General features: G+C 35.2%; 1 protein-coding gene across 1 annotated transcript in view; it reads left to right on the plus strand.

Annotated features, from left to right (window-relative positions):
- Nucleotides 1–1,767: 1,767 nt before the first annotated feature.
- The window catches only part of rab27b (RAB27B, member RAS oncogene family), a 29,102-nt gene continuing 16,259 nt past the window's right edge, over nt 1,768–14,610 (plus strand). Inside the window, exon 1 of the mRNA XM_059525472.1 lies at nt 1,768–1,989. Coding sequence (XP_059381455.1) covers nt 1,988–1,989 — 2 coding nt within the window. The 5' untranslated portion in view covers nt 1,768–1,987. The remainder of the gene's footprint in view (nt 1,990–14,610) is intronic.

A 14,610-nucleotide genomic window follows, 5' to 3' on the forward strand; every position in this document is an offset into this window, starting at 1 on the left:
TTGTAACCCACTGAATGTCGTACATTTTATTATCTTACTCTTTTGGTAAAAAATATTCCAGCCAATTTCAACACAAACCCATCAAAACCCTTCCTTTCTACTCTTATTACTTCCTCATTGAGCCTAATTGGCATTGATAAACAATTAAAAGCTATTGCCTCTCCACATTAGCAGTTCCCATGGAGACAGAGCGCTGATGCCATGTGAACACACATCTTCACAGATCTCGTGATTAGTGAACAGAACTAGATAGTGTGTGCTAGAGAGTGGCAGTAGTGTGTCATTCAGTCACAGTTTAGTGAAGGTTTGTTGTGGGTTTAGGGTGAGTTTGTATGGATGTTTGTGAAGTTTTGGAGTTATGCAATCACTGGATAGGTGGATGTATCTTTCTTATGTGATGCTTTTATTTGTGTCGGCATGCTTGTCAAATTAGATTTGTAAATTAGTTCAACACAGAGAGTTCATTGTTGTTGCACAAAGAGCATCTTCCTGTAGCACAGGAAGACCTGCAGATGCTTTCTTAATGCATCTTTAAACTCTTTAATGCAGTCTATTAAATGAGAGAAGAATTAAAAATATGTTTGCTTTTAAGTATTAGCGCGTTTAAATTTACCTGATTGGCAACAGAAATGGTTCTCAATTTATTTATTTATTTATTTATTTATTTATCTGAAAAAAAAAGATGACTGAAAGGTTTTGGTTAATATTATGCATCATATAAAAAATATTATATGTTATATTTATAGCTATTGAATAATATTTTGTTATATAATTATTTTATAACTATAATAATGAATTCAATTAATTATAATTAAAATAATGCAAAATATAATATTATTTAAATTTTAAAAATACATTTACATTGTATTTATAAAAAATAAATAATTATATAAAAATGTTTTTTTATATATGAGAATATATGTATGTATGACTAAAACTAGGATTTTTTTGCTTCTCAATTTTTTTAAATATTTTTTTAGACATTTTATCTACTGAATTTCCACTGTAAAATAATTATAACAGGAAAATATTTGTATTTATCTTTTCCTTTTTTGTTCACAAGTGATAACTTTATTTTGAAGCCAATATGTTTTAAAATATTATACAATTATAGAAATAATATACAATTTCAACTCTAAGTAAAAATACGAAGAAAAGAAAACAGTCGTCAAAACATTATAATTTATGAAATATTATCATGTTTTATCTTTTTTCTTTAAGTATATGTATAATATGACTAAAATTAGCATTTTTGCTTGTCAAATACATAAATACATAATGTTTTATATATTGAATTCACACTGTAAAAAATAATTATAACAGAACAAATTTAAAACAAATTCACAATGCAGATACATTTATTTTTATCTGAAGAGAAAACATGCACCTTTTAGTCATCATTTTTTCCTATATTTGACTAAAATACTTTTTTTTGAATAAGTGATTATGATATTATACAAAAAAATATTGTTTTGAAATATTATAAAGTTAAATAAATAACATATAATTTCAACTACAAGTAAAAATACAAAGGAAAAAACAGTGCAATTTTACCTTATACAGTCTATGATTTTTACATTTGAGTTCATTTTATGGATTTGATGGCTCAGGTTGATTGGGCGCTTCAGTAAAGAACGTCATCATCTGATTAATATTCATGAGCGAATGTCCAATGATCGCGCTGCAACCTGTTGTTGGCGTTCACTTGGCACTAGGACCCGGATCAGAGCGCGCCGCCGCTGGACTGGACTGCCTACATATCTACTCGAGGGCGCGCTGGAGCCTCACACACACACACACACACACACAATTTCATTAGTACACACTCGAAGAGGTGTGCTTTAGTGTTTGAACGTTTCATTGAGCAGGTTCCCGTTCGGATGAGGAGCGATTCGAGCGGAATAAGCGGCGGCGGGCTTTGATGATGATGATGGTGATGATGAAGAGCGCGAGACACCTGTGATCACGTTCAGCATCAGTCTCTGAGATGTGAGTAAATCACCGGCGAAAACTCTGTTGTGCTTATGAACATCATCATATCTGCTGCTGTGGATCCGTGAGCTCGGTGTGTGTGTGTGTGTGTGTGTGTGTGTGTGTGTGAGTCACCAGACACACAATGCGCAGCATCACAACTTGATCTCAACAGTTGTGCACATGAGTGATGTTTTCATCATATCAGTCGGAATCATGTCTGATACTGTTTGATTTCACTGCTCTAATGAAAAATGCAAAATAAATAAATAAAAAAAAGAAAAGAAAAAAGTATTAAATATCACCATGGCACTGTAACAGTTACGTGGTAATACTGTGTTTTTTGGACATGTACCATGGTATTAGCTCATAATCATGTCTGTTATTGCGTGTACCATGTTGGTTGGGTATTCACCATAGAACTGTGTCTCTATCATGTTCATTTTCATTTTCAAAGAAATATTAAATGTCTCCATGGTACTGTAATGCTAACGTGGTTTTATGGACTACTATACCATGTATACACTATACTTATTTATTTTATTTTTGCACATGTACCATGTTATTACTGTGTGTTTTTGGACATACTGTAGTAGTAGTGGCTCATAATCATGTCTGTTACTGCTTGATTATTTTCAAGTGTCAAAAATTATTGTTTTTTGGGCATTTATCCCTTTTTGTAGCTCATAGTCTTGTCATGTTACAATGCTAGTATGAAATTGAGCTGAGCTGGCAACTGATGGTTTGTAGGTTTAAACCCCACAAGGATTGGCTTATGAGTGATTATCACCATTAATCACCAGTAAGGCCTAAAAAAAAAAAAAGTTTGGTTCCGGTTGGTTGTCAGTTGAGGTCATTGGTCGGTAGGGATTTATTTTTTTTTAATTTTTTTTTTTTTTTTCTCCAGTGGCAGTTTTATACACACACACACACACGCGCGCGCGCGCTGATTTTAAATGTGTGTACCGGTACTTTTACGACAGTGATTCTGTATTCCCGTTTAAAGTCTGTTGTTGCCATAGACACGCAAAACGCACACACACACAAAAAGCCTTCGCGGGAGTTTGACAGGCGATCTCATAGTAGATTAACATGGAGGATTTGAACTTGAAAAACGGAGTGTACAGACATCTTTTTGTAGTCAAACAACATTCTTTGTTATGTTCATTTATGTGGTTTATTTGATTTTGATGCTATAAATTAACTAGAAGCAAGAGACGATCAGTTAGTTTTAACTGATGATCTAACTTACAGCGATCTGTTCGACACATTCAAGAGCCACAAAACGGTATTTATTGTTTACATTCCCCCCCCCCCCGTGTTTCTCTTAATGTTACGATTTCCAAACCTTAAGTTATAGCTCACTTTAGGAATTGACAGTTAAAGGGGTTTGATGCAATACTTAATGGTTTTTAACGGATTACTTAAGTGTAAAACAGCATTTAAAGGAAACTGTAATTTAATTAACAATGTGTGAAAGACCGTTCTTCCCCAGTCTCATAAAATAAATTTGGGTCGCACATAAATTGACAGGGTCGGTCGGAAACCGGAAACCAAACAATTTTTTTTTTAGGCCTAATCCGAGACGGTAAATACATTATCCATTAAAAGAAGTCCGATAATGTCTCACTAGTATATTAGAGAGAGTTTGCTCGAGTTGAAGATATTGCCAAAATGTTAGGATGTAGTGGGGGTTGCTAGGGTGTTGCCATGTGCTTAAGCTCCGCCCCTGCAAGCTCACACTCATCTGTACAGTATATATTTTTGAGTGCCACGCCCACATCTCATCATCCAGTTATCATCTGATGTGTAGAACCAAAACCCCACCCTACATTTTTTGTGCTGATGAAAAATAGGTCATTATTTTGGCTTTATTGCAACCTCTCTGGGATTTTTTTTTTAACCAGATTGATATCTGAAGTGATAGTTCACCCAAAATCATAAAAATGTATGTGTATTTACTCAATTTGTTTCTTCAGTAGAACAGTAAAGGAGATTTGTTGATTTTGTTTTTGCATTTTGAGAGTCAAAAAAAGCATATACAAGCTAGAGGTTGATCGATATGGGTTTTTCCCAGCCCATGCTGATATTAAGAAATTTACTATTTACTTGGCTGATTTTCTTTTCTCTTTATTCAGTTCTTTTCGAAGATAAAAACGCCCGCGCTGCATTTTCATTTCGAAACGTCTCTTTCTACTTTCGCATGCAAATGTCTTGTTGCACTTATGAATATGATGAGCACGGTCGGCATCACTTCTACTATAGTAAAACGTAATCGAAATGGTCTATTTTGCAGCACAATCGGCCGATTTCAAAAAGAAAATGGCAAAAATCGGTCCCGATTAATCGGTCGGCGAATCAATCTAAAACAGACAACACAAAATTAATACCCATGGGATCTGATGATATATTGAGGTCTTATGAAGCGAAATGATCAGTTTGTGCAAGAAACATTATCATTATTATTATTATTATTATCAATGAACTGATTCTTCATCAGTTTGATGCATTGAACTGGTTCACTTCACTAGTTCGTATACATAATCATGCAATGACAAAATGTAAGCCGCAAACTGTTTCAGTCGCTTCAGTCCAATTTGATGAACTGGTTCATTCAGTTCACTAAAAAGAACCAGTTCAAAAGAATGATTCACTTGTGAACCGAACATTGCTCCGGACCATTTGCCTGAGGCTCTGGATTACAGATAATAATGTTGTAAATAATGCACAGACCGATTGTTTCGCTTCATAAGATCTGAATATATTGTCAGGAGCCATGGGTATTAATTTTGTATTGCCTAATATGATTTTTGACTCTCAAAGTGCAGGCACCCATTGACTTGCATTTTATGAATCACCAAGAACCACGGTTTCTGCTGAAAACATCTTTACTGTTCCACTCAAGAAAAAGTCACCTTGGATGGCCTGAAAGTGAGTAAATTAACAGCAAATTTAAATTGTTGGGTGAACCATCCCTTTAATTGTTGGTTTGACAGTGTATTTCAGGATACTTGGAGGTTTTTCAGGCTTGTTTGCTCCATGTCGTCCCCCACACGCAGTGAGTCAAGCGCCGTGTGAAAATGTTCCAAACCAAAAAATTATTATTTATTTATTTTTAACAGAGAAGTTCCCATGCGTGATCCTCACCACCTGAACAGAAGGGATCTTGATGCTTGCTGCACTGTTGTTATTGATCTTCTGAAGGGTGTATAATAGACACAACATGAGTGTCAAACGCTTATTGATTTCAGTCACTTCAGGGCTGTGGAAATAGAGCGCTGCAGTTGAAAACCTCTGTAAAACAGATATTCGTCTGCGCGCTGCGCTTATCATTGATAAGATGATAAAACTGGCGATAACTCAAATGAAATGAATGTGGAGGAAGCTGAGGAGGCTCATTAGGAGAGTCATCTATCACTCATCTATTAGTGTTCTTATAATCTCATTACACAAATACATTATAGCTATATGCTGAAGAAAAACTGACTGCGGTTTGACTGCAAACCACTCTCATGCTGGGGCAGTTGCTGATGTATTGCTATATGCTTACTGGCTGTTTTTAGTGTGCTGTTATTGGTTGCTGGGGTATTGCTTTGGTTACCATCACTTTTTAAAGGGGTCCTATCATGCTGTTTTTTGGGGGTGTACTAGAACATTCTCTTATACTAGATTGTTCAAAAAACACATTATTTTTGGCATATTTTACATTATTTACAACACCTCTCTCTTCAGTCTGGCATGAACGGCTCGAATAGTTCCTGTATCAAATGAACAGTGACAGTGGCCTTCAGCTCATCTGCATTGTTTGGTCTCTTGTTTCTCATTTTCCTCTTGACAATATCCCATAGATTCTCTCTGGGGTTCATGTCTGGTGAGTTTGCTGGCCAGTCGAACACACCAACACCATGGTCATTTAACCAACTTTTGGTGCTTTTGGCAGTGTGGGCAGGAGCCAAATCCTGCTGGAAAATCAAATCAGCATCTTCAAAAAGCTGGTCAGAAGTGGGAAGCATGAAGTGCTCAAAAATTTCTTGGTAAACGTAAATGACAAAAAAGACATAAATGCAGTTCTCTCAGTTGGTTGTGCATCTTTTTCTTCCAGTCAACTTTCTGTTAGCATGCTTGGATACAGCACTCTGTGAATAGCCAGCTTCTTTGGCATTGAATGTTTGTGGCTTACCCTCCTTGTGAAGGGTGTCAATGATTGTCTTCTGGACAACTGTCAGATCAGCAGTCTTCCCCATGATTGTGTAGCCTAGTGAACCAGACTGAGAGACCATTTTGAAAACTCAGGAAACCTTTGCAGGTGTTTTGAGTTGATTAGCTGATTGGCATGTCAACATATTCTGATTTGTTGGGATCGTGAATTGGTGGGTTTTTCTTAAATGTGAGTCAAAATTATCACAATTAAAAGAACCAAAGATTTAAACTACTTCAGTCTGTATGAATTTAATCTATTTAATACACGAGTTTCACAATTTAAGTTGAATTACTGAAATAAATGAACGATTCCACGACATTGTAATTTATTGAGAAGCGTTTGTAATAGGAACATTTAACATGCCGTTACATGCTGGATTTTTTATGTGGTTGTTTTTTGTTTGATGTTATGCGGTTGCTAGGGAGTTCAGTGTGGTTGCCAGGTGGATCCTTAATATCTTAAGTGAAAAGAGTCCAGTCAGTTCAGTGGCTTAAATCAAATGCTAACTTTTTCTCTCAGTTATCATCAATCATCTCAATACTGAAGTGAATGCCGTTTCATGTTGAGTTTAGCTGTCACCCTTATTAGACTTGTTTGAAGATTATTTTTAGTTCTGCTCAGGATGAGAGTTTCTTTGAAATATAAGGAGGTGTTTCAAAGGTTTTTATTTTTTTATTAGTTTTTTGATGTTTTGTATGTTCAGTGACAAAAATCATCCAGCACTGAATGTGAATCAGCTGTCAGAGAGACGGTTTAATTAGAAACGCACGCAGTGATTCTCACCACAGTAAATCCTGAGGGCTCAATAAATGTTGTATTAATTTGGAAATATTTGTTTTCAAAGCTCAAGAAAGTGTTTTAACAAAAATATGAGTGTTTTTGAACCTTGTACAGTTATCAGCGTGAGACGGGCAGTTAAAGACAGAAGAAAGCTACTGGATAAAACCTTGTGCATCTTCTCCTTCCTCTGCAGCTCAGCGTGGTAATTATCTAAGGTCCGCCTACTGCGCCCCACCGCAGGGGTCAGAGGTCACAGGGCTCACCAGCTGCTGAGGAAGAGCTGTGCGCCGCACACCACAGGTTCAGATGCCCAGGGAAGAGACGCCCCGCTGGGGGCATTACCTGCACGCCAGGAACCCCCAAACACCTCCTGCGCTCTAAATAGACACGCTGATCTCCATTTAAACCCCTAAGATGTGGGTATAGAGAGAAACTCCAGTCAGATTTACTTTAATTTACTGAAATCGTCAGGTTTGCTATTGCTGTTAGTGATGAAAACTCGAACACTTAGCATTAACAATCAGTGCATGCATCGCCCTGCAGCGTTTGAGTTAAAGCTGCTCTGTGCCCGCTCAAAATTCAGTGTAAAGACTAAATGCTGCTTGAAAGCCAGACTAAATTATGCTGGCTTTGTCTCACCTTCGTCGCTTGTATTAAAGCAGCATTAAGCAGTTTGTGTAAAGACTCAAGTGTCTTAATGGCGCTTTAGAGGCACTTCTGTGCCACCTTTGAGGTGTAAATTTGTCTAAGTATTAAACTGCAGTGCATGCATTATTCTGTAGCATCTTTGAGTTAAGGCTGCTCTGTGCCCGCTCAAAATATAGTGTAAAGACGCAATGCAACATAAAAACCAGACTATATTATGCCTGCTCCAACCCACATTAGCCTTAGTAGTATACAGCTGTATAAATCTTGTATAAATGTATATATGCTGCTTCTGAGCAGCATTAAACAATCTGTTTAAAGTCACCTAAATGCCACTTTAAAAGCACTTCTGTGCCATCTTTGCAGTTTAAAATTGACAAATGTATTATAGTTTATTGCATGCAATGTTCTGCAGTGTTTGCAGCGCTGCATTTACATTTTAAGCAGGCACAGAACAGCCTTAACTTAGCTGTGTAATGATGCCATGCAGCATAAAAACCAGACTAAATTATGCTTGCTTTGACTCTCCTCAGTCTCTGGTATGCGAGTATATAGTTATAATTGTTGTGTAAATGCCAACTTTAAGTTGCATCAAACAGTCTATGTAAAAACACATAAAAGCCACTTTAGAAGCACTAAAGAAGTGTTAAGTGCATCATTCTGCTGCATTTTATGTGACAAAAAATATTGTACATTTAGTGTGAAGACACAATGCATTATAAAAGTCTGAGTAAATTTTGCCTGCTCTGACCCACTTCAGTCCCTCATATCAGATTGTACAGATGTGTAAATAGATTGTTTAATGCTGCTCAGAGGCATCATAAATGCGTTTAAAGACACCTAAATGCCACTTCAGAGGTGCTTCATATGTGCCACATTTACTGTGTAAATTTGAATGTAATGGCGCATAAAAGCCTGATTAAATGATGCTGGCTTTGTACCTCAGTAGCTGTGTAAATGCCAGCTAACAGTTCATACTACTTCAGAGGTGCTTCTGTGCCGCCTTTGAGATGTAAATGATCTATTATAAGCGATAAGCCTGAAAGCATCATGCAGAATTGGACAAACAGACCAACTAAAATGTGTTTGTTTTTCTGAGCTAAATGTATTTTAGATTTGGATCAGATGTGTACAGATATGTAAAGATTATTATTATTATTTTTTTTTTAAATTCCTAAAATGCCCAGAAAAGCAGGTAACATGAAGGAAACATGTTCCATCTCATCCAAACCGAGTTCCTTCAAATCCATTGAGGACATTTCTAATAGCGAGCCATGGACGGCGCTGATTGGTTTTATGTTTGCTGGCGAAATACAACAGTAATTGGCTTTACGCACTTGCTGTAATTGCTTTAGCATGCTGCCAAGAACCTGAACGCGCTAATAGATGCACTACAGCGACTGTAAAAGAAGGAAGGCCTCGGGGAGATGTTGTCTTTCACGTCCCAACGCTCATAAACACACGCTCCTCCGAGGACCTCGCCATCTCTTATGCATTAAGATTCTGATCAATAATTCATGATGTTGCACTTATTAAAGTCCACCCTGTCTCTTTTATCATTTAAGTTATTAGAGCGAGTGCATGTTGGTGTAATCATATTAGCAGAGGTTCAGCGTTTGTTATGGCGTCAGTGTCTGGTTTGTCTCCTCTTTAAGGGCCTGTGGACACACGAGGGCTAATTAGGCGCCACAAATAATTAATGCGGCTGAAGACGTTAAGAAATGGCAGAGAGCTTTGAAGGAGTTGCGGTGTGGACCTGTGGTCTCTTAATAGCTCTGCTTTTCATCCTCTTGTCTGTGTAGGTTTTAAAGAAACACAGATTCACAGTCTTCTGCTGAATGTGCTTTTCATTTTTGCTGCACACCAGTATTACATATTTGTGCACAATCAAAATATGCCTCATTGACGATGTGAAACTCCTTTAGGGAGCTTTCCATATAGTTTTCGAAGTAGCTAGTATGACAGCGTGCTGGTATTGTGACTTAATGTTATAAAATTGAGTCTTGATGCCGCAGAACTCTTTGCTGCATGCTGCTTTCATGCACATGTGAATATTAGGAGCTGAATTCATCTTCTCAAAATGCATTCAAGTTTTAGGCTTTCTGTGCAATAAAATAAAAATAAAAGAGCACAGTTTCTTCCATAGCAAGGGATTGTGGGTAATATTTGCTTGCACGGATGCACAGAAGGCAATTTTTATTGAACTCTTTTATAATGCATCTTCATACTGTTAAAGTTTATTGTGCCTATAATAGGGTTCTATGATATGCATGATGGAGAGAATGGACGGAAAGATGGAATCCAGTCATAAAAATGGAATTAAATTGAGGATCATGGAATTTTGGATGAATAAATAAAAAGATGGGCTGTACACTTGATCAAATTGCAATATAATGTCCATGCATGCTAAAGTGCAAAAGGACTGCTATTAAAATATGAGCGGCAGAGTAAACGTTTCAGTTGGTTGTATTTTAAAAGATTTTTTGCAATGTTAATTTTAGATTGAGACTATTTTTTATAATAAATATGGATTAATTCATAAATAATAGGGATGTAAAGATACCCAAAATACTAAAAACTTTATTATCATTATAATCATGTGAAGTTATGTGCCCACTATAATATTGCTATATAATGTTGCTATACCATCATATTGATAATATTGTTGCATCCCTAATGAAAACTAATAATAGACTAATTATAGACTAATTATAGACTAATAGACCCTATTATTGTACAAAACTTTTAATAATTTATTAAATGGTTTTAATTTTTTTTGTTCATTAAAGTTTTATTAAACCAGAAAAATTAAAATGCAATAACAGAATTTGTGGAAAAAATTATTCCTACAGTAATACATTTTTTTTAGTTACTCCATTAAATAAAATTGTATTAATTAGCCCATTTATCAAAAAGCAAGTCTAATCTATTAAATTAATACAAATTTAAACAGTTTCATTAATAAATTTTTTAAATTGAATCAATCAAACGACAAATATGACATTTTCCTTGACAACAGAACAATGCGTTTTTTTTATTATTTATATTATTATTTCTGTATTTTTAGATAAAATAAGTGATGCATTAGGCATAATTTCTTTAAGTTGAATAGAACTTTTATTTTTGGGCTTGGGGTTTCTTTGTGTATCTGATGTTCGTTAACAAGTGAAATGTTGGGGAAGTGACTCTGAAGTTCATGTGCTCATATAGAGCTGAATGACTGAACTCTGTTGGTGTGATCTGTATGTAGTGTGCAGCGTGTCTCTCTAGAGCTGATGCACGTGTGAGTTTCTCTCTGTCAGGAAGTCTGTCTCGAAGATAAGCCACTTTACTGTTAATCAGCATTTCCTCTCAGGACGGTACTGTGCTGCTTTGGTGAGTTTTATCGCGAATGTGGTCGCATTACTGACATCAAATGGCATCTTTACTCAGCTCTTTTACATCCAACAAGTCCATCGTGACCAAGTCTTTCAAGCTTTGAAAGAACAAAATCAACTTTAAAAGCAGCATATCATATTACAGTAGTCCACATAACTCCTGTGACGCTCCGGTTTCTGTTATTAAGTCTCGGATATGTTGAACTAAATAATGTAACGAATGAAGAGACTGTGCCATCTTTATCTACTCGGTCAGTGTATGGATGAGGATGTGTTGCCGTAGCGATCGTTGTGACGTCGTCATTGTATTTATAATGAGATGGAGGCATTCAGACACACGATCAATGGTTCGAATCTTATTTAAGATAAAATATAAACATTTAAATCGAACTAAAATAGCACTTTTACATTCATTATAAAAACTGGTTAGGAATTGAGAGGATTCCTGTGACATCATCATCATCATCTGCTTCTTCATCTTCATCATCTTCTTCTTCATCATCATCTTCATCATCTTCTTCTTCTTCATCATCATCATCTTCTTCGTCTTCATCATCTTCTTCATCATCTTCTTCGTCTTCTTCATCATCATCATCTTCATCATCATCTTCTTCATCCTCATCATCTTCATCTTCTTCATCTTCATCATCATCTTTTTCATCATCATCATCTTCTTCGTCTTCGTCTTCATCATCTTCTTCATCATCTTCATCATCTTCTTCGTCTTCTTCATCATCATCATCTTCATCATCATCATCTTCTTCTTCTTCTTCATCATCATCTTCTTCATCTTCATCACCTTCATCATCTTCTTCTTCATCTTCTTCTTCATCATCATCATCTTCTTCGTCTTCGTCTTCATCATCTTCTTCGTCTTCTTCATCATCATCATCTTCATCATCATCTTCTTCATCTTCATCTTCATCATCATCTTCTTCATCATCATCATCTTCTTCGTCTTCGTCTTCATCATCTTCTTCATCATCTTCTTCGTCTTCTTCATCATCATCATCTTCATCATCATCTTCTTCATCTTCATCATCATCATCATCTGCTTCTTCATCTTCATCATCTTCTTCTTCTTCTTCATCATCATCTTCTTCATCTTCATCACCTTCATCATCTTCTTCTTCATCTTCTTCATCATCATCTTCTTCATCTTCATCACCTTCATCATCTTCTTCTTCATCTTCTTCGTCTTCTTCATCTTCATCATCATCTTCTTCGTCTTCTTCATCATCATCATCATCTTCATCATCATCTTCTTCATCATCATCATCTTCTTCATCTTCTTCTTCATCATCATCTTCTTCGTCTTCTTCATCATCATCATCTTCTTCATCTTCATCATCATCATCATCTTCTTCATCTTCATCATCATCTTCTTCATCTTCATCATCTTCATCTTCATCAGCATCCTTATCATCTTCATCATCATCTTCTTCGTCTTCATCATCATCCTCATCGTCTTCATCATCATCTTCATCATCATCATCTTCTTCTTCATCATCTTATTCTTCATCATCTTCATCATCATCTTCATCATCATCATCTTCTTCTTCATCATCTTATTCTTCATAATCATCTTCATCATCATCTTCTTCATCTTCATCATCATCCTCATCGTCTTCATCATCTTCATCATCATCTTTCTCGTCTTCATCATCATCTTCATCATCATCTTCATCATCTTCGCCCGGTCTGTATTTTACAGTGAACCAAACTGATCGGTCTGACGTGAGCACCCACAGTTTCCCAAAGTAGAAGCTCATGCATTTTTATTTTATTTTAGAAAGTCCATTTGATTTATGAGCTGCAATATTTCATGCGCATAAATTTTTCAGGCAACTGTGCCCTAATTTTAGTTTTAGATCAGAGAAGTTTCTCTGCTCTCTTGCCATGTACAGTAGAAAATATGACAAAATATGAAGATGTCTTGATGTTTCCTAGCCTTTGGCTCTATTCATTATGCAGTCTATCACACTGTTTTTATTATTTATGAAAATATTTTATTTATATATGCTATATATTAAAAGCATATAGTAAAAATCTATCCACATTTTTATATATATATATATATATATATATATATGTATTTTACTGTCACTTTTGATGAAATGATATTTTTTTTATTTAAAAAAAATGCAAAAATTTGGAGTAACTGCTTTCACACACACACACACACACACACAAATCAGCTTTGATCACATAAATAAATTACATTTTAGCATATATTCACATAGAAAAAGGCTGTTTGAAACTGTAATATTATTTCATAATTTTACTGTGTTATTGATCAAATAAAGCAGCCTTGGAGGCCAGAAGAGACTTTAAAACATAAAAATTATTCCAATATTTCCAAACAAAGTGGATTTCTTTTTCAGGAAGCGTTTGCTTTCTCAGCATGTTCTGTCTGACTGATTGTTTTGTGTGTACTTGTGAATTGTAGACTGAGCACATGATCATCAGTCTTTCTGTTTTAAGAGGATTCATACGCTCTCTGTATTGAGTTAACGGCTGTAAACACAGAAGAGTGTTTAAATCCACACGGATCTCATGGAAAATAACATTCCTCAGATAACCAGAATCCGCTCTGTAATACGGACGGCGTGACTCTCCGGCTGAGACGAGAGTTTCTCACCGATCTGAACGCATGCAGGAGCACGTTTGGTTTTTAGTAGTCATTCACCTCAGAAAATATCATGAACTTCCCCTCATGTGCTCTAAACCCGCATGGCTTTCGTTTGTGGAACAGAATGTCTGAGACAAAAAGAACCTAATTTTGAGTCTGTTCCTGATGAAAAGCGAAATATGACCTCAGAAGACTTGGAATATAATGCATGAATATAACCCCCCCCAATTCAAATTTGTTTTTGTATTTTGTATGAATGATTTAATTAAATTGTAATAATTTAAAGGGGACGTCTCATCATTTAAATTCATACAACTTTAAAAAAAATATAAAAAATTATTGGACATTTAACACTTATAATGGCTTATTTTTCAGAAATTCTGTGCCGTCTCTGTTTTGTGATTTAATATATATTTTTAATGATCAAAAATAGAAATTAATGCCTAAAACGTTGATGATTTTAATAGAGAAATTTAATACACATTTAATAGAGAAATTCAATTTGATATTTCCCAAAACCAGTTTAATAATTAAAAAGTCTTAAAACAAAGTTTCATAATATTTTAACAATGCAACGATTTATGAAAAGTTCATCAATAATAGTGCCCTAAACAATGTTTAATCCCCCCCCCCCAAATCATTTTCGTTTTAATGATTTAATTACTTTTTAATAATCAAAACATCTAACAAATTAAATTTAATAACTATTTAATTATTGATTCAAATGTAAACTATAATGGGGCCCCTATGAGTATTTATTCATTTATTCATTCATTTACTTTCTTCAGATATTCTGTGTTGTCTTTTTTTATGGATCCTCTGTTGTTTTATTTAACACAACAGATTCACTAAATATCTTCCTTTTTCTTTCTTTTATTAATAATCAAATATTCCTTTGCATGGGTTAAACTCACGAAGAGATGCCTGGGAATAAAAATAAAATTATTATCGAAAACATTGGTAATCAAATGAATGCATACAACTTTAACAGTTTAATCTTAAAG

This window comes from Carassius carassius, chromosome 36 (assembly GCF_963082965.1).
Source record: "Carassius carassius chromosome 36, fCarCar2.1, whole genome shotgun sequence".
Lineage (NCBI taxonomy): Eukaryota > Metazoa > Chordata > Actinopteri > Cypriniformes > Cyprinidae > Carassius > Carassius carassius.